This window comes from Pituophis catenifer, unplaced genomic scaffold (genome assembly GCF_029215685.1).
Source record: "Pituophis catenifer annectens isolate HBS135680 unplaced genomic scaffold, rPitCat1.0.hap2 SCAF_10, whole genome shotgun sequence".
In the NCBI taxonomy this organism is placed as follows: domain Eukaryota; kingdom Metazoa; phylum Chordata; class Lepidosauria; order Squamata; family Colubridae; genus Pituophis; species Pituophis catenifer.
In genome coordinates, this window is record NW_027256890.1 from 22771933 (window position 1) to 22795180 (window position 23248).

General features: G+C 48.1%; 2 protein-coding genes across 3 annotated transcripts; both read left to right on the plus strand.

Moving 5' to 3' along the window:
- The first annotated feature begins 1874 nt into the window (after positions 1 to 1874).
- Positions 1875 to 11221, plus strand: LOC139322298 (RNA-binding protein 14-like). The gene is made up of 3 exons (XM_070951361.1): positions 1875 to 2338; positions 7929 to 9201; positions 10338 to 11221. Exons 1-3 carry the CDS (start codon positions 1990 to 1992, stop codon positions 10558 to 10560), a joined length of 1845 nt encoding a protein of 614 aa, XP_070807462.1. The 5' UTR covers positions 1875 to 1989; the 3' UTR covers positions 10561 to 11221.
- ZNRD2 (zinc ribbon domain containing 2) lies at positions 2248 to 21214 on the plus strand. 2 transcript variants are annotated; one of them, XM_070951364.1, is made up of 5 exons: positions 2248 to 2338; positions 18476 to 18578; positions 18747 to 18898; positions 19372 to 19456; positions 20423 to 21214. In XM_070951364.1, exons 2-5 carry the CDS (start codon positions 18512 to 18514, stop codon positions 20755 to 20757), a joined length of 639 nt encoding a protein of 212 aa, XP_070807465.1. In that variant the 5' UTR covers positions 2248 to 2338; positions 18476 to 18511; the 3' UTR covers positions 20758 to 21214. The 2 variants fall into 2 exon arrangements, with proteins under 2 accessions (XP_070807465.1, XP_070807463.1); XM_070951362.1 differs by lacking the exons at positions 2248 to 2338; positions 18476 to 18578 and having other exon boundaries at positions 18617 to 18898.
- The last annotated feature ends 2034 nt before the right edge of the window (positions 21215 to 23248 follow it).

The following is a 23248-nucleotide window of genomic DNA, read 5'->3' on the forward strand; positions in this document are numbered from 1 at the left end:
TCGATTGTGATCGTAAGTCGAAGATTTCCTGTATCCAAGTCGGCTGCCCACGGACTTCTTGGGATATGTGTGACAGTGCCTTAGTTTCTGTAAAATAGAGCTGGGCTAGAAGTGCTCCAACTTTATTATTCTGTGTAAAGCGTGAGAAAGTAGGGGAGTGGGACGGATAGTCCTCATCTTACCGCCATTCATTTAGCGAACATCCGAAGTTACAACGCCACTGAAAAAAAGCAACTTGTGAGCAATTGTTCCCACTTAAGACCGTTTGCAGCATCCCCAGGGTCACGTAACACGGTCAACATTCAGACGCTTGGCCACTGATTCGCATTTATGACGGCTGCAGTGTCCCCGGGGATCACGTTTTGCGACCTTCCAACCGGCAAAGTCAACGAGGAAAGCCAGATTCACTTAACAGCCGTGTCGCTAAAGTTAACCAAGTGTAGGGATTCATTTAAACCACGTGACAAGAGAGGTAAAATGGGGAAACTCACTTAATGACTGCTTTCGTTGAATGCTGGAAATGTGGAGCTCAATTGGGGTCGTAAGGCGAGGACTACCTGTACCACAAAACCGTTGTGTATTAGGGTGGGCTTGGGAGTGGATTTTTCACGCGAGGCTTCTGTCTGGGGACAGTGGTGCAATTTGAACTGGTTCTTTTTATTTCTTTGACCATCCATTAAATTATATAATCTTCTTAAGCAGCTGCTGTGTCTCTTCTGGTTTAATGCATGGCTGATACATAAAATGGATTTTTTTTGTTTTTTTGTGTGTGTGATATATCCGTTTCAGAAATTCCGTGGTGATGCTTAACTTATTTTGTGGCCGGTTTTTTTCAGAGCTAACTCCATATTTTCAACCAGTGGTTGTTGGGGTTTTTTTCCTCCCCAAACGTTGCCACTTTTAAGAGGCCTGGATTTCAGCTCCCAGGAGTCCCCATCTATTTTAAAAAGTTTGCAAAATTAACTGCCTTAAATCTTTTCTGATAGGCAGCCAGCCGTAGGATAAACCAGAAAGGTTCAGCAAATATTCAGACTCTATCTACGGCAACTTTTTTATTGCAGAACTCAAATCAAATGATAATTTGCATCGAAAGGGAGCTGCTGGTGTCCAATAATCACAGGTCGAAATTTCGAATTTTTTTCATTATTGATGTACCGTATTCCCCCGAAAATAAGATCCTGTCTTTTTTTTTTTTTTAACCCTGAAATAAGTGCTTGGCCTTATTGCCATGCACTCAAAAGCCCAATTGGGCTTATTATCAGGGGAGGTCTTATTTTGGAGGAAACAGGGTAGCTGTCATTAACCAACCCATGGAAGGAGGAAAGTAAGAAAAAAAAAAAAAGTCCCAAAAGCCCCAACTACAGATTAAAAAACAAACGTCTACCCTTTTTATATCTATGGAAAGCGGGAACAGCGCTATTGCGCAAGCGCAGTGAGAAAAGATGGAGGAGGAGGGCGAGCGGTTCCGTTTCAGTTGCAGGGTCACATAGAGCTATTCAATCCCGTAGAGTGGCGCATCTTTTTTTTTTTTTTAAATTTGATTTATATGGCGCCCTTCTCCGGAGACTTGATGAAGTGTCCTCTTTTTTTTTTCCTTTTAAGAAACTCCCCATACCCTTCCCCGATTTGAATCCACGCTTCTTTCGGGTTTAGTTGTCCCGAAGCTTCTTGTTCGCACGAAATCGCGTCATCCCGGGATCCCTTAAAAGGAGATTGGGGGGGGGTGTCTACCGCGCATGCGTTGTCTCGCGCCGGGCAGGAGCGGGAAGCGAGACGTCTCGCGCTCGGAGGAGGGAAGTGGGCGTGTCCTAGCTCCGCGCATGCGCGTCGGCGCGCTCCCCCGCGTTTTCCCCTCAGAAAGCGCGTCGCTTTCGCGGGCGCCATTTTGAGCGGCCGCCTCGCCTTTTTTTTTTTTTTTTTTCCCCCCTTTTCTTCCCGCCTCTCGCGTCGCCCTTCTCCGGTTTCTCCTCAGGACCCGCGGGGCGCGCCATGCAGGCGGGCGTGAAGGTGTTCGTGGGCAACGTTCCTGAGGAGGCTTCGCAGGTAGAGCTTCGCGACCTCTTCGAGGCGGCGGTGCCGGGCGAGGTGCTGAAGGTGGCCCTCATGAAGCAGTTCGCCTTCGTCCACCTCCGCGACGACGCGGCGGCCGACCGCGCCATCCAGAAGCTCAACGGCCACCTGCTGCACTGCCACCGCGTCGTCGTCGAGCTCTCCCGCCCGAGGCCCACCCACACCGTCAAGATCTTCGTCGGCAACGTCTCGGCCGCCTGCACCAGCGGGGAGCTCCGCGTCCTCTTCCAGGAGTTCGGGCCCGTCGTCGAGTGCGACATCGTGAAAGGTAAGCGCCCCCCCCCTTCTCTCTCTCTCTCTCTCTTTCGCCTCGATTTGGCCCCCGTTTTTTTAGCACCGTTTGTGCCACGGTCGTTAAGCGAATTGCAGTTAGGTAGTCCTCGACTTACGACCCACAAGGGAGCACCAAAAATTAAGTTCTTCAGTGCGACATTTGTTCAAGTGAGTTTTGCACCCCTCTCCCCCCCAATTTTACAAACTTTCTTTGTTAAGGGAATCACTGGAGTTGTTCAATGAGTAACCTGGTTGTTAAATGAATCTAGTTCCCTCCCGCCTTGACTTTGCTTGTCAAAGAAAGTCGCAAAAGGAGATCACGTGACACACACACACACACCCCACGATACAACAACGGTGATAAAAATGAACCCGTGTCCAAGCATTGGAATTTTGATCACACAATTATGGGGAATGCTGCAAAGGTAACCGTGAAAAATGGTCATAAGTCAATTTTTTCACGGCCATTCTAATTTTCAACGGTCACTAAATGAACTGTTGTAAGTTGAGGACTACCTGTTGTTAAGTTAGTAACCCGGTCGTTAAGAGAATCTGCTTTCCCCATTGACTTTGCTTGTCAGAAGGCTGTAAAAGGGGATCACATGACCCCTGGAACGCTGCAACCGTCATAAGTACATGCCAGTCGCCAAGCGTCTGAATTTTGATCACATGACCACAGGGATGCTGCAATGGTCACAAGTGTGAAAAAACGGTCGTAAGTCACTTTTTTCAGTGCTGCTGTAACTTCGGTCACTAAACAAAGTTATAAGTCGAGGACTGCCTGCAGTGGAGGATGGTGGGAGGGGGTGTGTAAAAGGATCGGACTCCAGGGTGGCGTTTGGTGTTTTAATTCTCATTGCTCTGTTTCCCCTTTTCATCTATTCATTAGCTTTTGCCACAGCTCCGACGCCGACCAAATGCACCGGCGGGCGGTGGTTTGCAAAGACAAGAGACAAGGCCGCCCTTTAATCCTTCAGCTCGGGCACCCCCACACACAATGGAAAGGGCTGGGGAGGGAGAAGGGGGCCTTTTTCCGGGGGTGGGCGGTTGGATCGGACCCCGGTCGCCAAGGGACACCAATGATGGAACGCAGTGCCGTGGACATCTCTCCTTTGGGTGCCCTTGGGGCGGGAAAGAGAGGGCATTTTGGCAAAGAGCGAGCGTGGCTCAGTAGGGACCGATAGGCCCGTCTTCTGTCACCTGTTTCCTGTTTTATTAGTGTGGGTTCCTTGCTGGGGGCAGCAGGGTGGCGGTGAAACATACAGCCTCCAGTCTCGGCCAGATTTTTTTTTATTATTATTTTGACAAATCACTCAAGGCGACAAAAATACCCAAACACACCTTTCTCCTCCACATTTTTTCCCACTACAACAACCCTGGAAAGCGGGTTGGGCTGAGAGAGGTACTGGCCCAAAGCCACCCAGCTGGCGGGACTAGAATTTATCATCTTCTGATTTCTAGCCTCGTGCTTTAATCATGGTTTGCTTCTGTTATAGATGGCTGCAATACCCATAAAGGGGGGGGGAGAGGGGGAAGGGAAGATGAATCTCTCTGCCCACACCCCCATCCCTTTGCCTTGGGAAGCATGTCAGCAAAATATTAAGAACAGGAAGTTGGTGGTGGTTTGATGTAGTTGGAGCTTTGTTCTTTTCCCTCCATCTTGGAGCCAGACAAATATTTATCTTGTCTGGTTCTTCCAAGAGTCCCATTGTAGAGGTTGGATGTACTACTTTTAGTATACTTTTAGATTTTTTTTCAATCTTTTTTTGCCATTGTTGTGAATCACTGCAGTTTTTAAGTGAATCACGTGTTTGTTGAGTCAAACCAGATTTCCCCACTGACTTTGCTTGTTGAAAGCTCACACATGGCAATCCTGTGACTCCAGGGCACTGCAACCATTGTAAAATACATGCCGGCTGCCAAGCATGCAACTTTTGATCACAAGCAAAATCGCTTGGGTTACTACAATGGGCATAAGGACAAGCACCGGTAACTTTTTTGAGTGCCGTCGTAACCTTGAATGGTTGCTAAACAAGAGGTTGTAAATCAAAAGAGTTCAAAGAGGTTGAGTGGTTGGAGATATGGGTCTATATATTTTTGTGCCTGTGGTCAAAAGGAAGAGCAAAACATGTGCCTAGTAAAAATCTTACTATTTTTCTGATAGTGCTTTTTTCCCTACTTGCAGTACAAGTAGTCCAAATGTAAGGTTATGAAAGCATGGATTGATAGCCCGTGATGGCGTGCCACAGGTGGCATGCGGAACCATTTCTGTGGGCACGTGAGCCATCGCCCTAGGTTAGCTCCACTGTGCATGTGTGTGCGCCTCCTGCTGGCCAGCTGATTTTTGGGTCTGCCGCGTATGCGGAAGACGAGTGCGCATGCCCATGCCTCCCTTCCCAGGAGTCTCCACGCAGCCCGTTTTGGATGCCAGGTAAGTACAGGGCTCGCGCTAAGGCTCTGGAAGGCCAAAGAACGGGCCTACTGGAAGTCTGGAAACAGGCAGTTTCTGGCCTCCCGAGGGCCAGGGGAGCCATTTTCGTCCTCCTGGATGCTTCAGGAAAGCCTCTGGAGCTTGGGAAGGGTGAAAAATGGGCCTACCGGAAGTCTGGAAATGGGCCATTTCCGGCCTCCAGAGGCTTCAGGGAGGCCTGCTGGGGCCAAAATGGGGTGAAAGGGGGTTGGGCGCATATCCGCGGTGGGGGGGGAGCGCGGGGGGGGGTCCCGTTTGCCTGTGCAGGAAGGCGGGGCAGTGGGGGGGTCATGCGTACATGCGCAGGGGGGCGGGGCGTGTGGGGATCATTGCATTATGGGTGTGGACACGCCATCACTGGTCTATGCTAGTAGTCATTGATAGAAAACCTCCATGGTCCCTTCCGGAAATAGTTGTGGGAAATCCAGCATGATTCATCAGTGAACCAACTCAAGTATAAAACAATTTGGCAAACGTGACATAGATAAATCCCCATGGAAATGGGAAAAAGACATGTCGGGAAAACAAGTGAACCAGGTCAACTTTTTTGCGGTAGTTATGGATTAATATATTCTTAAGGCTTAATGGGGAAAATATTTTGTTTCCATGAAAGAGCTGAGAAATATCGTCAAATGACAATATTTGTAGTGTAAATATAATTTTTAATCTTTTTATTATATTTAGGTGCCGCCCATCTCACTCTGCAAAGTGACTCTACAGAATTATAGAATATGTAAACTTAAAAGTCCATACTATTTGCATTGGTTGTAATTCCCTGATTTTTTTCTCCAGTAATAGTTGGTTTGAAAGAGCTGCATGTGACTCAACCACTGAATGAATATGTATGCATGTATGTATGTATGTACCGTATTTTTTGCACTATAAGATGTACCGGACCATAAGACGTTAGCTTTAGAGGAGGAAAACAAGAAAAAAAAATCTGCCTCTGCCTCCCAGCAGTATTCATCTGGCTAGCATCCTTGCAGCAAACAAAACAGCCTGGTCAGCTTCAGCACGTTATCGCAGCCCCAGCACGTGGCTCGTGAGGGCTCCACTCCGCTGTGTCCACCACTGCTCAAATAACCTGAGCTGCTGCTGCCGCCGAGGAACACTAGAGCATTTGCTGATGAGCAGTTGATTGGCAGTTGGATGGCCTCCCGGAATACCGCTAATCAGCTGTTCTAGGTGGCGGGGATTGCCGCTGATCTCTACCATTTGATAGTGGCGATCAGCGGCAATCAATCCCCACCGCCTAGAACAGCTGATTGGCTGTATTCCAGGAGGCTGATCCAATCAGCAGATCAGCAGTGAAGGATCCAGTGTTTCCCAGCGGCAGCGACCGGCGGCAACCAATCCCCTTCCCCCCGACCGCAATATTCACTCTATAAGACGCACAGACATTTCCTCCCACTTTTTTTGGGGGGGGGAGTGCGTCTTATCGTGCGAAAAATACGGCTATGTATGTATGTTAAAATGTTTCTTTTGGAGCTTTGTCAAGTCTGCTGTACCAATGTGAATTCAGCAGGGAAAAGTCTTAACATATATTCTGCACCTGATGTGAAGTGTAGGAGATGCTTCCTTGTGTTCTGTGTTCTTAACCTACATAAACTAGTGGGAGAGACTGCACTGTAGAAAGATAACCATCATCTCGCATAACAACTTCTGCTGTTACTTGAAATTCATTTTCGTCAAAGCTATGAAGAATTCTACTGATTAAAGCCATGTAAAAATATAAATTTACTATGTGCTGTCCAAATTAAGCCACCAGTTTTTCCTTAAAGGATCATTTCATTTTTAAGCCTTTTTAGCACAGTTCTAAGCGCACTACTTTAAAGTTTTTTTCCAAAAGAGAAAAGCCCAACCTAGTGTTAAAAGCTGTTACAGTTACATCGTATTTTTGCACATTTTCAGTTGAAGTAACAGCATGGAAATCAGAAGGAATTTCTGATTTCTTCCCTCCCAACCCTTTTATTCTGTGATCTGTGTCTTCTCTGTTTTTGGCTGGGGATGATATACTGATATCATTCAAAGTCTTTATTCAGGATTCATACGGTGAAGTAAAAAGATGAAGCACCATGGAGATAACTGTTTTGGAAGGAACCTGTGAGATTCTTTAGTCCCAACTCCCTGTTCAGTGCAGTCTCTGATGCATGGTCTGTTCAACCACTGCCTAAAAGGCTTCCAGAGAACAATAGGCAGCTCCTCATGAGACAGTCTGTTCCTACTGCTAAACAGCTCTCATGGGAAGCTTCTAGTGTTTGCCCGAGCCCAGTTCCAATTTTGCTCTCGGGAGATTAAAAAAAAAAAAAATTCAAACCTGTTGTGTCTTCTGCATGGTGACCCCCTGGGAATTAATCCTCCATTTTGTGAACCAGCTAAGCAAATCGTTCAGATGCTAGAGGCATTGGTGAGAGGGGAACCCTGGTGCTAAGGCAACAGTTGTTTGATATGAGCCATGGTGGCGCAGTACTGTAGGCTACTGTTGGCTGCTGGCTGCCTGGAATTCGGCAGTTCAAACCTCACCAGGCTGAAGGTTAACTCAGCCTTCCATCTTTCCGAGGTGGGTAAAATGAAGACCCAAATTAGGGGCAATATGCTGATTAAACCGCTTAGAGAGGGCTATTGCTATCTTGTGCCTTGCTAGGTTCCAGTGGCCTCTTTGTTGTAGTGGTTAGAATTGCAAAGCCGCCCTCTATTGGACAGCCATCTGTCCAGGGTGGTACAGCCTCCTGCTTGAGCTCCAAGATCCCTTCCCTTCCCTGGTGGCACATTGGTTAGAATGCAGTATTGCAGGCTAATTCTGCGGACTGCGGAGTATGATTCTCACCTCAGCCTTGATTCAGCCTTCCACCCTTCTGAGGTGGGTAAAAGGAGGACCCTGATTGTTGGGGGCAGTATGCTGACTCTGTAAACCGCTTGGAGAGGGCTGGAAAGCATTGTGAAGCGGTATGTAAGTCTAAATGCTATTCCTATTGCAGACAGAGGCTGCTTCCTAGCGGATACCCGCCGGTTAAGGCCTTTCTCTGTATCCAAGGTGTATGCCGATAGAAATGGTTTCCACTAATTAAATGTCATGTGTTCCTTATTGATAACCTTCTGTCTGCTGCTTTATCAGACTACGCGTTCGTGCACATGGAGAAAGACGAGGATGCTAAAACGGCTATTGAGCACCTTAACGGAAGAGAAATCAAGGGCAAAAGGATTAACGTGGAACTTTCCAATAAAGCTCACAAAAGGGGGATTGCAGGATACATTGGCCAGTTCGGCGGAGACGAAAAGAACAAAATACCAACTTTAGAGAACCTGCAGACCAGGAATGATGGCATGAGATCCAGTAACCTTGCCTTCTCAATGGGGAATCCGGGGTATTCTTCACTTGACTATGACTATCAGCAGCGGATGAACAGTAACACCAAATTTGACTCGAATGGCCAAGCCAGGCAGATCTCCCCTTCTTTCTTCAGAAGGGACCGGAGCCCGCTAAGACGCTCACCCACGAGAGCAGGCTACTCGCTTCCCATGACCGGTCAGCAAGCTTCCTACAGAGACCAGCCTGCAGCGTCGCTTGGGATGGCCTACAGGCCTCAACCGACCACTGGGCAGGCAGCCATGTACCGAGCCCAGCCCTCGACCATGCTGGCCAATGCCTACAGAGCCCAGTCCTCTGTTGCCATGGGGTCCTCCAGTACTCAGGCGGCGGCGGCGGCGGCCTCGGCATTATCATCCTATAATAATCAAGCCTACGGAACCCAGGCCACTGCTTCCCAAGTTGCCAGTTACGAAGCCCAGCCCTCCACAACGTACGCCGCTGCTGCTGCTGCTTATGGAGCCCAGACCGCTGCCTCCTACGCAGCCTCCTACGGAGCCCAAGCAACTGCTCTCTCCGCCTCTTATGCAGCCCAGCCGTCAGCCAGCCAGTCAGCCTTGTACGCGGCCCACAGTCTATCAGCCCAACCTGCGTCCTATGGAGTCCAGTCTGCTGTGGGCCATGCTGCTACCTACGGGGCTCAGGCGTCGTCTGCGATACAATCTGCTTACGGGACTCAGTCTGCAGCCAGCCTGGCAGCTGCTTACGGCATGCAGGATGCAGCGGCGGCGGCTGCTTACAAAACGCAGCTGTCTGCTTCGTTGCCCACGGCCTACCGAGCCCCAGCAGAAGCAGCCTATGCAGTCCAGCAGTCTGCTTCGGCCCCCGTAGCAGCAGGGTATAGGTCTCAGGCTGCAGCCTACAATGGGTTGGCCCAAACCGGGCAGCAGGCAGCTTCCTATGCGGGAATGTCCCAGGCAGAAAGTGCCGTTCTCCACCCACTCTATGAACGCACACGCCTCTCCCCGCCACGCGGAAGCCGTGAGGATCTCTACAGAAAAGCGGCTGCCATGAACAAGAGGTATGCCGCTTTGATCATGCTTTGCGCAGCAACCCCGCGTTCTGTCCGAGGAGCTCTCTGTACTTCCAGAGGGACTCCAGACGAGGCTCCATTCTGCACTTTCTAGCAGGTGGTGGCAGGTTTCTTTCAAATCCTTAAATTTGGGGTGTGCCTGAAAACAGGAAGAAGGGGTTGGGAATGGGGCTCGCTAAACCCCCCTTGCTTCATTGATTCTGCCTTTAGATTTTTTCCCCCCCCTCTCGGTTGATCCTTCAGCCCTTTTCTGTGCTTTTTCTATTTAAGGGAAAAGGGAGCAAAAGATAATTACCCTCCTAATTTACCTCTCCCCCAATCTGCATTATTACATGCATGTAAGAAGAAGAGACATCCTAAGAACCAAAAATACCTGGACAAATTGGTGGAAGGTGCATGGGCTCTGCTTCCTGAACCTCCCCTGTCGTATGAAAGTGAAGCTAAGCTCTTTAAGTTAGCTCCTTAACTTGGCTTGAGCACAAAGGTACTTAAGGGATGTGTTTGGTTCTTACCAGATCCAAAGCCTTTTTAAGTTTTCTAGGTTCCAGTCAAACATGCTCTGCTCACTGTGGCCTCTATTTTGAGCCATGTTCAACTTCCAGGAGCCTGAATTGTTTAAAGTGGTTATGTAATAGGATAGAATTTGAGTCCAAGGTACAGAGACACCATAACCGAATCCTGAGCAAACTTTAAACGTTTTCCTGGCCAGATTATTAACGGAACTTTTCCTATCAGTACTGGGAGTTAGAAAGGAATGCAAGCGAGGATCCTTTATTCATCTTCCTGGAATTTAATTTCTGGACTGTAGTCTCATCAAGTCTGGAAGAGCTTAAGTGCTTTTCTTAAGCAGGAATTTATAGTTTAACTAAGCCACTAAGGGATTCTCTCCCTCCTCCAAAACACAGGTAAAAGGGCTCTAATTCTTATCAGATAGTAGAGGGGGGGGAAAAAATCTCCTTTGAATTCTTCTAAAAAGTTCCTGTCTGTGCTTACACCTATCAGTGCTGTTCTCTACCAGATATTTGAGGGTTGGGCGGGAGGAGGCACAGCCGATATTTAATTGGGGCATTTGCCATGAGCCTCTTTTTCTTTTTAATTCACCAAATGTCTCTTCTCTTAACCAGGTACAGTTCTGATCTCTCAGATGACCGCCGTTTATCTGACTTCTCTGATTTCCGCCGCTTATCCGACTCCCCCCATGCGTACCGCCACTCACCAACAAAAGCTCAACTGGATTATCGCCGCCTCCCCGAAATGCAGTCTGATGCCCGTTACGCAGGTGCCTATGGCGATTACTTGCGTAACGCACAACTGCAGCTGCATGCTAGTTACCAGCGCCGTCTGTAGAGGAAATTCCCCGCCTTCTGGGGTGGGACTCTGTTTCCGTGGCCTCCGCCGTTGTAACCCGTAGACCATAATCCCAGCTGCTGCGTCCTCAGTCAGCAGTTCGATTTCAGAAGATCCTTGTAGTCCTGACATTTCTTGATCATGGGTGCCCTAGGCCACGTTAGCTCTTAACATTTCTTTTTTTTGTTGTTGTTGTTCTTCCTTACGCCATGTAAAAGGTGTGCTATTAGTTGAGTTGTGTGTGCTGCCCCAAGGCGAACAATTTTATTTAAAAAAAAAACCTTTGGGTGATTGCCTTAACCTTGGCACTCTGTCTGGCCTCAGGAGCATCGTACATCGGTGCACACTGGACCTCTTAAAACCAAAGTGTGGCGTGGGAGTGGGGAGGTTTGTTTCGCACCAAGAACGATGATCACTTCAACTTCTTCAGTCTGGCCTTTCTCGAGATCCCGCCCAATGAGAAAACAATTCCACCTGGTTAAACTTTCATTTAATGATGAGAGAATCACCTTTTCAAATCGGCTCAGTTGCTTTTATGTAACGGCATCCTTCCTTGATTTATGACAGCCTAGGCTGGACAGGTAAACCTTATGTTAGAAGTGAGTTTAGGTAATTTTTTTTTTTTTTTTTTTGGTATTACTGTAAATAAAATGGACTCGGACATTTTAGACCACCCAGTTGTGTTATGATTTTGGTGTGCGTTTGTGTATGTGCGCAAGTTCTCATTCGTTCACCCTTACCTTTCTTTCATCAGTATCTCTGTAAAACCAGCCTCGCCCAGCTTTGTCCCACTGGAGGCTTTACCCTGCGGCTCCTATCATTCCCGACCATTTTCCCCATACGGGTTGTGGGTCAAGACATCAGTGATCCAGAATCGCTGACTGGGGCTTAGTCTGGGAACGAGTGCTCTAAAACAGGGGTGTTAGAAACTCCAGGCCTGGGGGCCGAATCGGGCCCACGGGGTGCTTGGATCTGGCCCGCAGGGACCAGCGGGCGAAAGACCGGCCTGCGGTGCGTCTGCCAGCAAAAACAGCTCGGGAGGGCCACATGCTCCAATTTCGCTGGTAGAGGGTTGCAGGGCAGCCATCTTAGTTGAAAACAGAGCTCATGAGGGCCACACACGCCTCCCCCGAGCTCCGTTTTCACTGGCAAAGGGTTGCAGGAGGGTGTCCTAGCCAAAAACGGGGCTCAGAAGCCCATTATTACTGGTATAGCGCTGGGGCCACCACATGGCGCCCCCAGCACAAGTGATGTCAAGCTTGCCACGTCCATCCCAGCCCCCTGAGGTCAAATGCAACCCTGATGCGGCCCTCAATTAAATCAAGTTTGACACCCCTGCTCTAAAACATTCCTATGGAGGACTTAATTCTGCCTGGGGGTCCTGAAAGTGCAGACCCAGACATATCAAACTCATTTGAATTCCTAAAGATCCAGCTTTCCTGCTCCAAAGTGCGTAGCATTAATCGAACCGGCGTTACCTTTCCGTACGTGAGGAACTTGGTGCGCCTACAGCATTAAAAGACAAATCGCAGTTGCTAAGCTTTGTGTAATGCAGTACAGGTAGTTCTCGACTTAGGACCACAGCTGAGCCCAAAATTCATGTTGCTAAGCGATATATTTGTTAACTGAGTTTTCCCCGATTTACAACTTTTCTTGCCACATTCGTTAAGGGAATCACTGCCGTTGTAAGTTAGTAAAACGGTTGTTAAGTGAGTCTGGCCTCCCCATTGACTTGGCTTGTCAGAAGGTCGCCAAAGGGAATCACATGACCCCGGAACATTGCAACCATCATAAATACGAGTCAGTTTGCCAAACGTCTGAATTTTGATCATGTGACCAGGGGAATGCTGCAGCGGTCCTAAGTGTGAAAAAATGGCCATAAGTCACTTTTTTCAGTGCCTTTGTATCTTCGAACAGTCACTAAACAAACTGTTGTAAGTCGAGGACTACCTGTAGTTGTATGTACAAAGCTCTGTCCGCCCATTATGTTCTAGAGAAGAAAAATCACCATTTTCTTTCAGTCCCATTGGGACCTCCAAGCTGTCCATTTGTAAAAAAAAGAACCAGACACCTCTTGGTTGTGAGGCAAGGTGAGTTCTCAAGATAGGGGGAAAGAGAAGTGTGCGGATATGACACTGGAAGGCCGGGAATACTTTTGTTTAAAGGGAGCTGTTGTGATTCCTGGCAACCCACTGTGCAAGTGTGTTGTGGCCTGTCGGCCGCCGACCCTTCCAGCAGCCAAATCAAGAGGAGGAGGAGGTGTGGGCGTCAGGGTCAGCATCAAGGCAACCTGAGAGCTCCTAGGGGGAAGCAGGAGTGGAGCTGTCAGAGAGAGAGAGAGAGGGGTGGAGCCTGGTCGTCCGTCAGCCCTCGGATGGAGAGTCGACAGCCCCCAGGTCTGGAGGAGGCTGATAAGGAAAAGGAGGAACAGCTGGGTCCAGTGCCTGATGCACAGAAGGGAGAGGAGAGGAGAGCAGTGGAAATCTATGGGCCGGTCGATCCTTGGGATAGAAGAGCCACTACTGCTAGCGAAGCCCCATCCTAGCTCTGGGGATAAAAGGCAGGGGGTGGAGATGAATAGATGTGGCAGACAACTATTCACCATCCGGACGGACGGACTTGTCAGCTTAAGGGAGAAACTTTTTGCCGGGACTGCCAGCACTCCTAATAAAAGGAATCTTGAGTTCACGGCAGAGGGTTTGTCGTGTTTGGGGAGCTGGGTCAGAAGAAAGTGGCGAGGGTTGCTTTTTCCCAAAAACCAATGCTTGGTTTGTTCATTGTGCTAGGCCGTGGCTTATTTAGCCATGGTTTTAATAGCGGGGCTTCTAATACACATCAGTCAGATCAATTGAGAGTAGATTCGTAATCGGTTACATCCATGAATTTCACGTAATGCAGCCTCAACAAGAGCTACCTCAGGACTCCAAACTACGTTGAAGATTAAAGAAACTGGTTCCTGTTAACAATAAAAAAATACATCCAGAAGTTTGGGTCAGTAGGTCCTGAAGGACCCTGACTGGGTTCTCTATTATAACAAGGTTAGAAGTAGGAAGACTTGATGATTCAATACTCCCAGTTAAAAGAATTTCGTTTTCCTTTCAACACAATCGTTTTTCTGCTTTTCTCCACTACGAAAGACTCTGCATTCGGCAACAAGTGACCTTTGAGCAGTAAAAATAAATTTAAAATTGGGAAAGGCATTATGCACTGTAGCACCCCGACATTTAAATACTGCAAGGGATAAGGAACTTTAAATTTGATTTTTTTTTTTTTTTGGTTAACATTCAACTTAGCTGGTATTGTTTCTTGGCAAGATTTTTGTGGATTCTTATGGCATTGTAATATGGATCCTGTCATTCATCCCTGCTTAAAAATCAGTTCATGTTGATAAGTATTTAATTGTGTCTGGGATTTATTTTTCTTATAGTATGCAAACTTTTTAAAATTTGCTTCTGACAGTTGGGCCATTCCTGCCTGATCCACCTGTCTTGACTTACGACCTCAGTTGAGGCCAAAATTTATGTTGCTAAGCGAGACATTTGTTAAAGGGAGTTTTGCCCCCTTTTACGACCTTGCCACATTGCCATGATTATTAAGTGAACCGTAGCAGTTGTTAAGTGAGGAATACGGTTCTTAAGTGAATCTGGCTTCCCTGTTGACTTTGCTTGTCAGAAAGTCACAAATGTTGATCACATAACCCCAGGATACTGTGCAACCATCATAAATAGTTACCAAACTGGCTGAATTGGAATCACGTGACCAGGGGGATGCTTGCAACGGTCGTAAGTCCCTTTTTTCCATGCCATCGTAACTTCGAACTGTCACTAAATGAACTGTTGCAAGTCAAGGACTACCTGTTATAGCCTCCAAGTCTAAATAAAACAGTGCCATTGGTGGTATAGGATGATTAGCTAGCAAAAACATTTATGATTTGCTTTGATTTTGGTCACCATATTACAAAAATGATAAGACTTGGGGGGAAAAAAAGCACAGAGAAGAGGAACTAAGATTTATTTATTTATTTATTTTGTCGCATTTCTATGCTGCCCAACTCCCAAGGGACTCCCAAGGCATGATCAAAGGCCTGGAGACTAAAACATATGAAGAACGGCTGCAGGATTTGAGTTTGGCTAGGCTAAAAAAAAAAAAGGATTAGGGGTGACATAGCAGTATTCCAACATTTGGGGGGCTGCCACAAAGAGGAGGGGGGTCAACTTATTTTCCAAAGCACCTGAAGGCAGGAGAGGAAGCAACAATGGGTGGAAACTAACCAAAGAGAGAAGCAACCTGGAATTAAGGAGAAACTTCCTAACAGTGAGGACAATTAACCAGTGGAACAGCTTGCCACCAGAAGTTGTGGGTGCTCCAACAGTGGAGGTTTTTAAGAAGAGTCTAGACGTCTGAAATAGCCTAGGTTCTCTTGCTTGAGCAGGGGGCTGGAGTAGAAGACCTCCAACGTCCCTTCCAGCTCATTCATTCTACTCTGAATTTCAACAACCCCACGAGTTGATTATTAACCAGTCCATTTTAGCGCTGCTTGTTGCATTAGTCCCGTTCCTTCCAAACGGCAACGGGAGCTCAAAGCTACAAAACCGTCCGTTGATCCGTGAAGATGCTTTAAGATTTGGTCCATGAATTCCCGGGCATCTCACTGGACAGAAGGGGAATCCTGGAGAAGAATAAGGCACAAAGCTGCAGGTGAGAAGTAGGGAAAAAAAAACCTTGGACCTATTGGGCCAGTTTTGAGTATTGAGCAATGTCAGAGTTTGAGATGAAGGGAGGCGTTTCCTTTCGTCCCTTTACAGTGCTATAAAACTATGAAGTCCGTGGCTAACCATGGCATGGACTGATCGTCCGTTCTTTCCTTTTTTTTCTTTTTTCTGGTCTTGCCTGGAAAAGGGGTTATGTTGGGAATTTTTTAGACAATAATTCATCATGTTGAGAACGGGCATATGTATCTCTCTATTGTACGGGACGTGGTGGCTCAGCGGCTAAGACGCTGAGCTTGTCGATCAGAAAGGTCAGCAGTTCAGCGGTTCAAATCCCTAGTGTGCCGCACAACGGGGTGAGCTCCCGTGGCTTGTCCCAACTTCTGCCAACCTAGCAGTTCGAAAGCAGGTAAAAAAAAATGCCAGTAGAAAAATAGGGACCACCTTTGGTGGGAAGGGAACAGCGTTTTCCATGCGCCTTTGGCCTTGAGTCATGCTGGCCACATGACCATGGAGACGTCTTCGGACAGCGCTGGCTCTTCGGCTTTGAAACGGAGATGAGCACCGCCCCCTAGAGTCAGGAACGACTAGCACATACGTGCGAGGAGAACCTTTACCTTTTGACTAAGTATCTGCCACAAGCTTTTTTTCTGGACTCCTCCACTGAACTCCATGAACCCTCCTCGACCACAATGCCGCCCAAAATTCCTGTCGCAAAGTGGGACGGTTGTGAAGTGAGTTTTTTACCCCCATTTTACAATCTTCCTTGCCGCCGTTAGGTGAATCACAGCAGTGGTTCAATTAATAACACGGTTGTTAAGTGAATCCGTTTCCCTTCTCTCCCCCCCTCCCCCCGACTTGTTGACGAGATTGCAAAAGTGGGAATCCCACAAGACTTGGATACTGCAACTGTCATAAGTATGAGTCATTCGCCAAGCATCTGCATTTTATTTGACCACGTGGATGCTACCACAGTGTAAAAAAAAAAAAAGCACTTTTTCCAGGGCCGTTCTAACCTGGAACGGTCGTAACTCGAGGACCCCCTAAATAGAGGCTGGGGCTTCCTTTACAAGTTTGCTAACTTTTAAAAGTTTGGTTTGAAGATATTTTCGAAACCTGGTTTATTAAAACGGAACCCATTCGCTCAGCTTCAGGGCACCCTGCCTGGGCCGTCCACCGCGAGTCGCACCACGATAAGGGAGATTTGAATCCGGATCGCTCCCAAACCGAATTCAGAGTCCCAAAAGTGCCGGAAAAGATGCGTCACCGAACCTCCAGTCCTTCTGAACCCAACTTGGGTGCGCTGCGTGCCGGGAGGCTTTCCCCGGCCCTTCTTCGCCCACGTGGGAACCAAGTCTCCCCTTTCCCCACGGGTCCCAATTGCGAGCGGAGACCCAGAGCCGCCGGGGGCAGCGTTGCGCCTCCCAAGTTTGGATCGCGATCCGGCGGTCCCGGGTTTTGCGAACCACTACCAAACTCCCACCCGCCGGGGAGGGTAGGTGAGCGGCAAAATTGCGAGAAGCGTCCTGGTTGAGGAGGTGGGATCGGAAAAGCGGAGATGTCCCGGCCGCTCGCAAGGGTCTGCGCGCCCGATGATCCGAGCGGAGACCCGAATGTCAAGCTCCCGCGCTGCAGCCCGCCGTTTGTCCCGCCCGGGAGAATTCCGGAGGTCCCGCTTCGTCTTTCCGCGTACGAGGATCGGTGGGCGCCGCTTCCACAGCCGACTCTTATAAAGCCGTGGACGGGCGATCTTGCAGTTCACGACCGGAAAAAAAATAAACTCGGATTTTTACAGCCATTTCGATCTAAAACAGCCCTCCTCCTCTTTCGTCATCCTCCCCAATTTGCAGATTACTCCCATTCTTTGGCAAACTTTCAGATAAACGGGACTATCCTTTAAAGCAGGGATCCAACCGTTGGCAACTTTACGACTTTGCGGACTTCAACTCCCAGAAATCCTCAGCCAGCATAAAATCCGTCCACGAGTCCTAAAGTTGCCAACGATTAGAGAGCCCTGATTTTAAAAAAAAAAGGATGTTTCTCCAAAAAGCCCCGAGGCTCTCAGTATCTTATTCTTGGTTTCCCGTTTATTTCCCACCCCCGATCTAGGCTGAAACCCTTGGAAACTCTGCAAAGAGTCTTCCCTAATCAGGAGTTGGACATCATAAAAGAGGCAGCCTGGAGAGGAATCTGCTAGCTAGGACGATCCTGGGTTATGCCGATTTAGATGTATATCCCACCTTTCCAAAGTCAACCCAAAAGCTTCTGTGTCACCCAAGGAGTCTTGAAGGCATCCACATGGCACATTTGATGAAAAGCTGGCTGGGGAATTCTGGGAGTTGAAGTCCACACGCCTACAAGCTGCCAAAGGTTGAGACACAACTGGGTTTAAACGGACCTAGGGCAGGGGTAGACAAATGTAGTTCTTTTACAACCTCTGGACTTCAACTCCCAGAATTCCTGAGACAGCCTTTCATCTGAACAGCCAAGATGGGTCAGGAATTCTGGGGGTTGAAGTCCAGAGGTTGTAAAAGAGCCACATTTGCCCATCTCTGACCTAGGAGTTTGAAAGGGGGATGGTTACGCAGTAGCCATTTACCGTGGGACAGACGACAAACTTCTCAGCCACAAATAACCACAACTTTTAGAGTTGTCATTTTAGAGTAACAAAATTTAACGCGGGGCATTTTAACGCCAGAGATTGCCAATCCCATCAAAAGATGCAGCCGTTTTAGAATTGGGTTTTTGAGATATTACAATGGCCGAGCCAGTAGAGAGAAATTCTCCCACGTGTGACTTGCATTTACCCATCCACGCCCTGCTTTCCGGGGTCTCCTGTTCGAATTCTATATCGCTTGAAAAACCCTCCATGTGCATCCGACGAAATTAGCTGCATCTATTAAAAAAAAAAAAGTTCGTGCCGGTAAATAACAGTCCGATGGTTGGAAAAGCTACCAATTCCAGGAGGCTCCCGTGACTTTAAGGAGCGTTAGAATCGGAGTCCTATCCCACATTGATGGCCAGCATTCAAATATTGAATTATAACTTTGATTGTTTTTAAAAAAAAAACAATAAAAGACTCAAGAATTTCTCTTAAAAGACGGGAACAAACGTCTCCCGGAACCTTTGCGCGGCCGGTTAAAGATGCCGGAGGGAAGTTGAAAGCCGTGAGCCTTTTCTTTTTTCTTCCTTTTCTCCTTACGTAGAAAAGTCCTACCAGGAGGCATTCGGCGCCTGCGCCGATGACGGAAGAAGGCGTGGCTAGCGCCGGAAGTTGCAGAGGGAACAACATGGCGCTGAGCTCGGCAGGTAACGCGGGGAGGGGAGGGAAAGGCGTCGTCATGGCAATGGATCTCCGGCCCAGCGACCAGCCCGAAGCCCTGCCAGAGGCGATGGACAACGGGGAAGAGCAGGGGGGCGACTCGGGCTCCAGGTCCGGGTCTCGCCCCCATCGCGGCTTCCTCTTTCCCGGCCCAGGTCACGACGAGGCCGAGTGGGAACCGCCTTCCGAGGCCGAGCTGAAGGTGATCCAGGCCCGGCGCGAGCGGCAGGATAAGATCAGCAAGCTCATGAGCGAATACCTGCTGAAGGGCTACCGGATGCTGGGCGAGTGCTGCGACGAGTGCGGGGTGAGCGAGGCCGCCCCGGGGCGTGTGCAGAGTGCCCCGGATGGGAGCTTTCTTCTCTCTCAAAACCGCCCCCACCTCCACGGCCTGACGGTCATATGGAGAAAGTTGGGGGGGGAGGAAGAAAGCTGCCCGAGGAAAGGGGGCCACTCGGTGATCAGACAAGACCAGAAGCGAAAACAATCAGGCTGAAGGTGATGCCCGGTTCCTTGATGCCAGGCTAGGCTGTGCCTGGTTTTTCTGCTGAACGGACTGCTTCTTTGAACTCTTTGATTGGGAATTGGTTGGGGGGGGTGTCATTTGTGTTGGGCAGGCCCAGTATGAAAAAGTGGTTTCCTTCAGCAAGGGGTCAGTGGGTGGGCTTTCCTTCTTCTCCCTTCAATGCACACCCATCACATGACTTTGCCAAACAAACCCTGACTTCTATCCTTTTCTTCTCCTGTCCCCTTTGCCTTGGTCACCGAATTGCCTTCTAGACTATTTTGCTGCAAGATAAGCAGAAGAAGTTGTACTGTGTCACCTGCCAGGAGCTTAATTCCGATGTGGACAAGGACAATCCAGGTACGGTGGGCAGAGGAAGCCGGGAGCTGTTTCTCTTATTCACCTGCCCCGCTTGGTGGAGTCTGGTCCTCTTAGAGTATATTGCCCTGTGTCATGAAAAGAGATGGTGGGAGCTCTTCTGTGCTTCTGCAGCACCAAATGGGAACGGCCTGGGTGAGCATCACGACATAAACGGAACCTCCCAACTCAATCCACTGCATACATACCGTATTTTTTGGAGTATAAGACGCACCTTTTCCCCCCAAAAAAGAGGGTGAAAATCTGGGTGCATCTTATACTCCGAATGTAGCCCCACCCAGCTTCTCAAACTGAGGTTTCAGAGGCTGAAAAAAGCATCAGAAAAGAAGCCCCCAAACAGAGCTTCAGAGGCTTTTTTTCCTGAAGCTCTGTTTCGGAGGCTTTCAGAAGCAGGAAAATTTTTTTTTTCTGAAACAGAGTTTCAGAAGTTTCAGAGGCAGAAAAAAAAAGCAAAGAACAGAGCTCACAACCAAGGAACCTGTTGCTAAAATTCACCTCTGGGAACAGCTGATTGGGGGTAGTCCGGGAGGCTGATCCACCTGCTAATCACCTTTTTTCTTATTTTCCTCCCCAAAAACTAAGGTGCATCTTATACTCTGAAAAATACGGTAAATTATAAATTGTGAAATGCAATTCATATGCAAAAGGAGAGCTATCGGGTGGACATTTTGTGCAGTTGCTGCTTCAGATAAAAACAGCACATTTTGTGCTGCTCTGACAACTGAAGTGGTCTTGCATTTGTGCTGCCCTCTTTGCAAGGGGGAAAGAGACCCCCTTTTCTGCTGTGGCTGGGAGCATCTCAAGTGTTAAAATTGCTCCTGGAGAATCTGGACAGGATTTTTCCAGGCCATACGAAAATATCCCTGGACTTCGGCAACTGTCCTAGACAGCGCTTGTTGTTGCTGAACCCGTGATCCCACCTCTTTGATCTTCTGTCTCTCCCTCTAGCGCTCAATGCACAAGCAGCCCTTTCCCAGGTACGGGAGCGTCAGCTTGCCACCAACACTGATGAAATGGTGTCACGCCCGGAGCATTGCGAAGGGGCAGCTTTGGGTCTCCGCTCAAGCGCCCCTGACCCAGCCCTCCCAGCGTCCACCGCTGCACCTAATGCTCTGTTGGCACGCAACACCCTGGCTGCGGCAGAAGAGACCATTCTACAGAAGATCGGCTGGGCAAGCCAACATCTCCAGGAAACTACCTCTGTTGAAAGGAGCATCCAGCTTTGTTCACTCATCCGGTCCTGCACGGATGCTCTCAAGGGCATCAGGGAGCTGCCACAGTGAGGATGCCCCAGCTTGTCATGGCAGTGCCAGGCGTGGAATGGAATCTAGGCCATGCCTGGGGTGCCAAAGGATCCCCCCCCCCACCATTCATCGTAGGAGCTGGGTGATTTAAATAAGACTGGTCTTTCCCTTCTGATTAAAATGTGAGCTTTTTTTTTTTTTTTGCCTCATTACAAGTTGTCCTGACGTTTGAAGAATGTTTCAGAGAATTTGCACGCATAGATCTATCCAATCCGGGACAAGGAAAGGATAGATAAAAGAGTTAACCTGGCTTGTAAAACAGTTAACCTGGTTTGGGGAAAGGTTATATTGCGGCTGGCAACCATTTTAGGCACCAAATTTGGGGGCTTAAGTCCATTCACCATTCCGCTTGCCATCCAAAGATTTCAGGTTATCAGGAGCTCCCATGTGTTGTGGTTTGTTTTTTTGTGAAGCATTAAAATGGTTCAAATTTCAAGGCATAAGATAATGGTTGTATTGTGGTCGAATCTTCGCTGGTTGTGAAGGAATCGGGTTTGTCATGTGCTTTGGCCCCTGTGGTATGTCAGAGGCCACCCGTCTTAAAACTTTTACACTTTTAATAACCAATACTTGAAAAAAAAAGCTATAAGATAAGAAATGGCAGCTTTCTCCTCTTAGGCATCTTAGACAGTGTAGTAAATAAAATTAAATCAACTCAGAGTTCATCTGAATATCCACCTTTGATGACAAGTGACACTTAAGAGGAAGAATGGGAAGGGTGACACTTGAAATTGGTCAGATATGTTTGAATACAGGTAAAGTCCTTGACGTAAGAACTGCAATTTAGCCTGCAATTTTGGTCCTAAATCTTGACAGTCGTAAAGCAGGTCACCATGTGGCTGCACCCAATTTTACGATTTTTTTTTTTATTATGGGGGATTTTTTTCCCCAGAAACCAGAAGCGAATTTTCCAGGAGGAAAACACTGAAAATTGTGGCCATGAGATACTACAGACGGTCATAAATGTGAGCTACCAAGTGCAGTCACGTGATCATTGGAGGCTGTTTAAATCCACATTGTAAGTCTCTCTCCTCATTGTAACTTCAAGCTAAATGATTGGTCATAAGTCAAATTCTACCTGTAGGAGTATTCCTACATGCGAGAATCTGTAAATTCCCTTCTGCCTGGGTTTACATAACTCTTTTAACAAGCTCCAGAAGGACCAGCCTTGTTCAAAGACAACCATTTGTACGATTAGATTTGATTAGCAGAGTTGGAAGGGACCTTGTAGGTCATCTAGTTCAACCCTCCGCCTAAGCAGGAGACCCCACACCATTTCTGACAAATGGCAGTCCAGTCTTTTCTTGAAAGCTTCCAATGATGAAGCTCCTACAACTTCCGAAGGCAACTTCTCTTCCATGGGTTGATGGTTCTCCCTGTCAGAAAATTCCTCATTTCTAGGTTGAATCTTTCCTTTATCGGTTTCTATCCATTATTCCTTGTCTGGCCTTCGGGTGCTTTGGAGAATAGCTTGATCCCCTTCCTCCTCTCCTGTGTCAACCCCTCAAATATTGGAAGATGCTCTCCTGTCTCCCCTGGTCCTTCTCTTCCCTAGACCAGCCATGCCCAGTTCCTGCAACCGTTCATTGTATGTTTTAGCCTCCAGTCCCCTCATCATCCTGGTTGCTCTTCTCTGCACAGAAGAGAGTCCCCACATCTTTTTTTATAGTGTGGTGACCAAAACTGGATGCAGTACTCTAGGTGTATGAATGTACTTGCTAGTTCTTTCTCCAACTAGGTTAAACCCATTGTGTGGACGCTTCCGTTATGTGGCACAGGGTCTTAAGCATGGAAAGTAAAGAATACAATTGGCTGGCCGTCTTCGAGAACTGCAGAGTAAGAGAAACGAACAAATGAACAAGTTTTTGTGATCTCAAAAGAATAGTTAAATGGAAAGTGGCTGGGCAAGCAGGGAGATTTTGCCCTTGCGTTGATCCTCTGAAGAGATGCAGTTCAGACATAAGACTTTTACCCACAAAATAAGCTCAGAGCCAGGCCACAATAGTGTGGTTTCTCCTGTGGACTACTTTGAAACAGCGTGGTTCTGCGACCGTTCTGGATTTCCTGGCTAGGGAGGAGGAAATATTCATGGCACCAGTGGTGGGATTCAAATTTTTTTACTACTGGTTCTTTGGGCGTGGCTTGGTGGGCATGGCAGGGGAAGGATTTTGCAAAGTCCCCATTCCCTCCCCACTCCAGGGGAAGGATACTGCAAAATCCCCATTCCAATTCTGGGGCCAGTTCTCCGAACTACTCAAAATTTCTGCTACTGGTTCTCCAGAACCTGCTGAATAGCACCCCTGCATGGCACCCATTAGTGTAATCTTTAAACTGGGCTTAAGGCTGGTTGGTCAAGGTGGGCATTGATGATGACCTTCACGCCCCAGTCTTGACCGGAAGCTCCTGATCTGGCTGTTTCTGGTCTGCCCAGATTCCAGTCTTGGATCTCTTCCTCCAAACACTTCTAGGA

Coding starts and splice junctions, on each gene's coding strand:
- LOC139322298 (XM_070951361.1), top strand. CDS start 1,990: ATGCAGGCGGGCGTGAAGGTGTTCGTGGGCAACGTTCCTGAGGAGGCT. Junction 2,339..7,928: donor CGAGTGCGACATCGTGAAAG/GTAAGCGCCCCC, acceptor CTGCTTTATCAG/ACTACGCGTTCGTGCACATG. Junction 9,202..10,337: donor GCGGCTGCCATGAACAAGAG/GTATGCCGCTTT, acceptor TCTCTTAACCAG/GTACAGTTCTGATCTCTCAG.
- ZNRD2 (XM_070951362.1), top strand. CDS start 18,617: ATGGATCTCCGGCCCAGCGACCAGCCCGAAGCCCTGCCAGAGGCGATG. Junction 18,899..19,371: donor AGTGCTGCGACGAGTGCGGG/GTGAGCGAGGCC, acceptor ATTGCCTTCTAG/ACTATTTTGCTGCAAGATAA. Junction 19,457..20,422: donor TGTGGACAAGGACAATCCAG/GTACGGTGGGCA, acceptor CTCTCCCTCTAG/CGCTCAATGCACAAGCAGCC.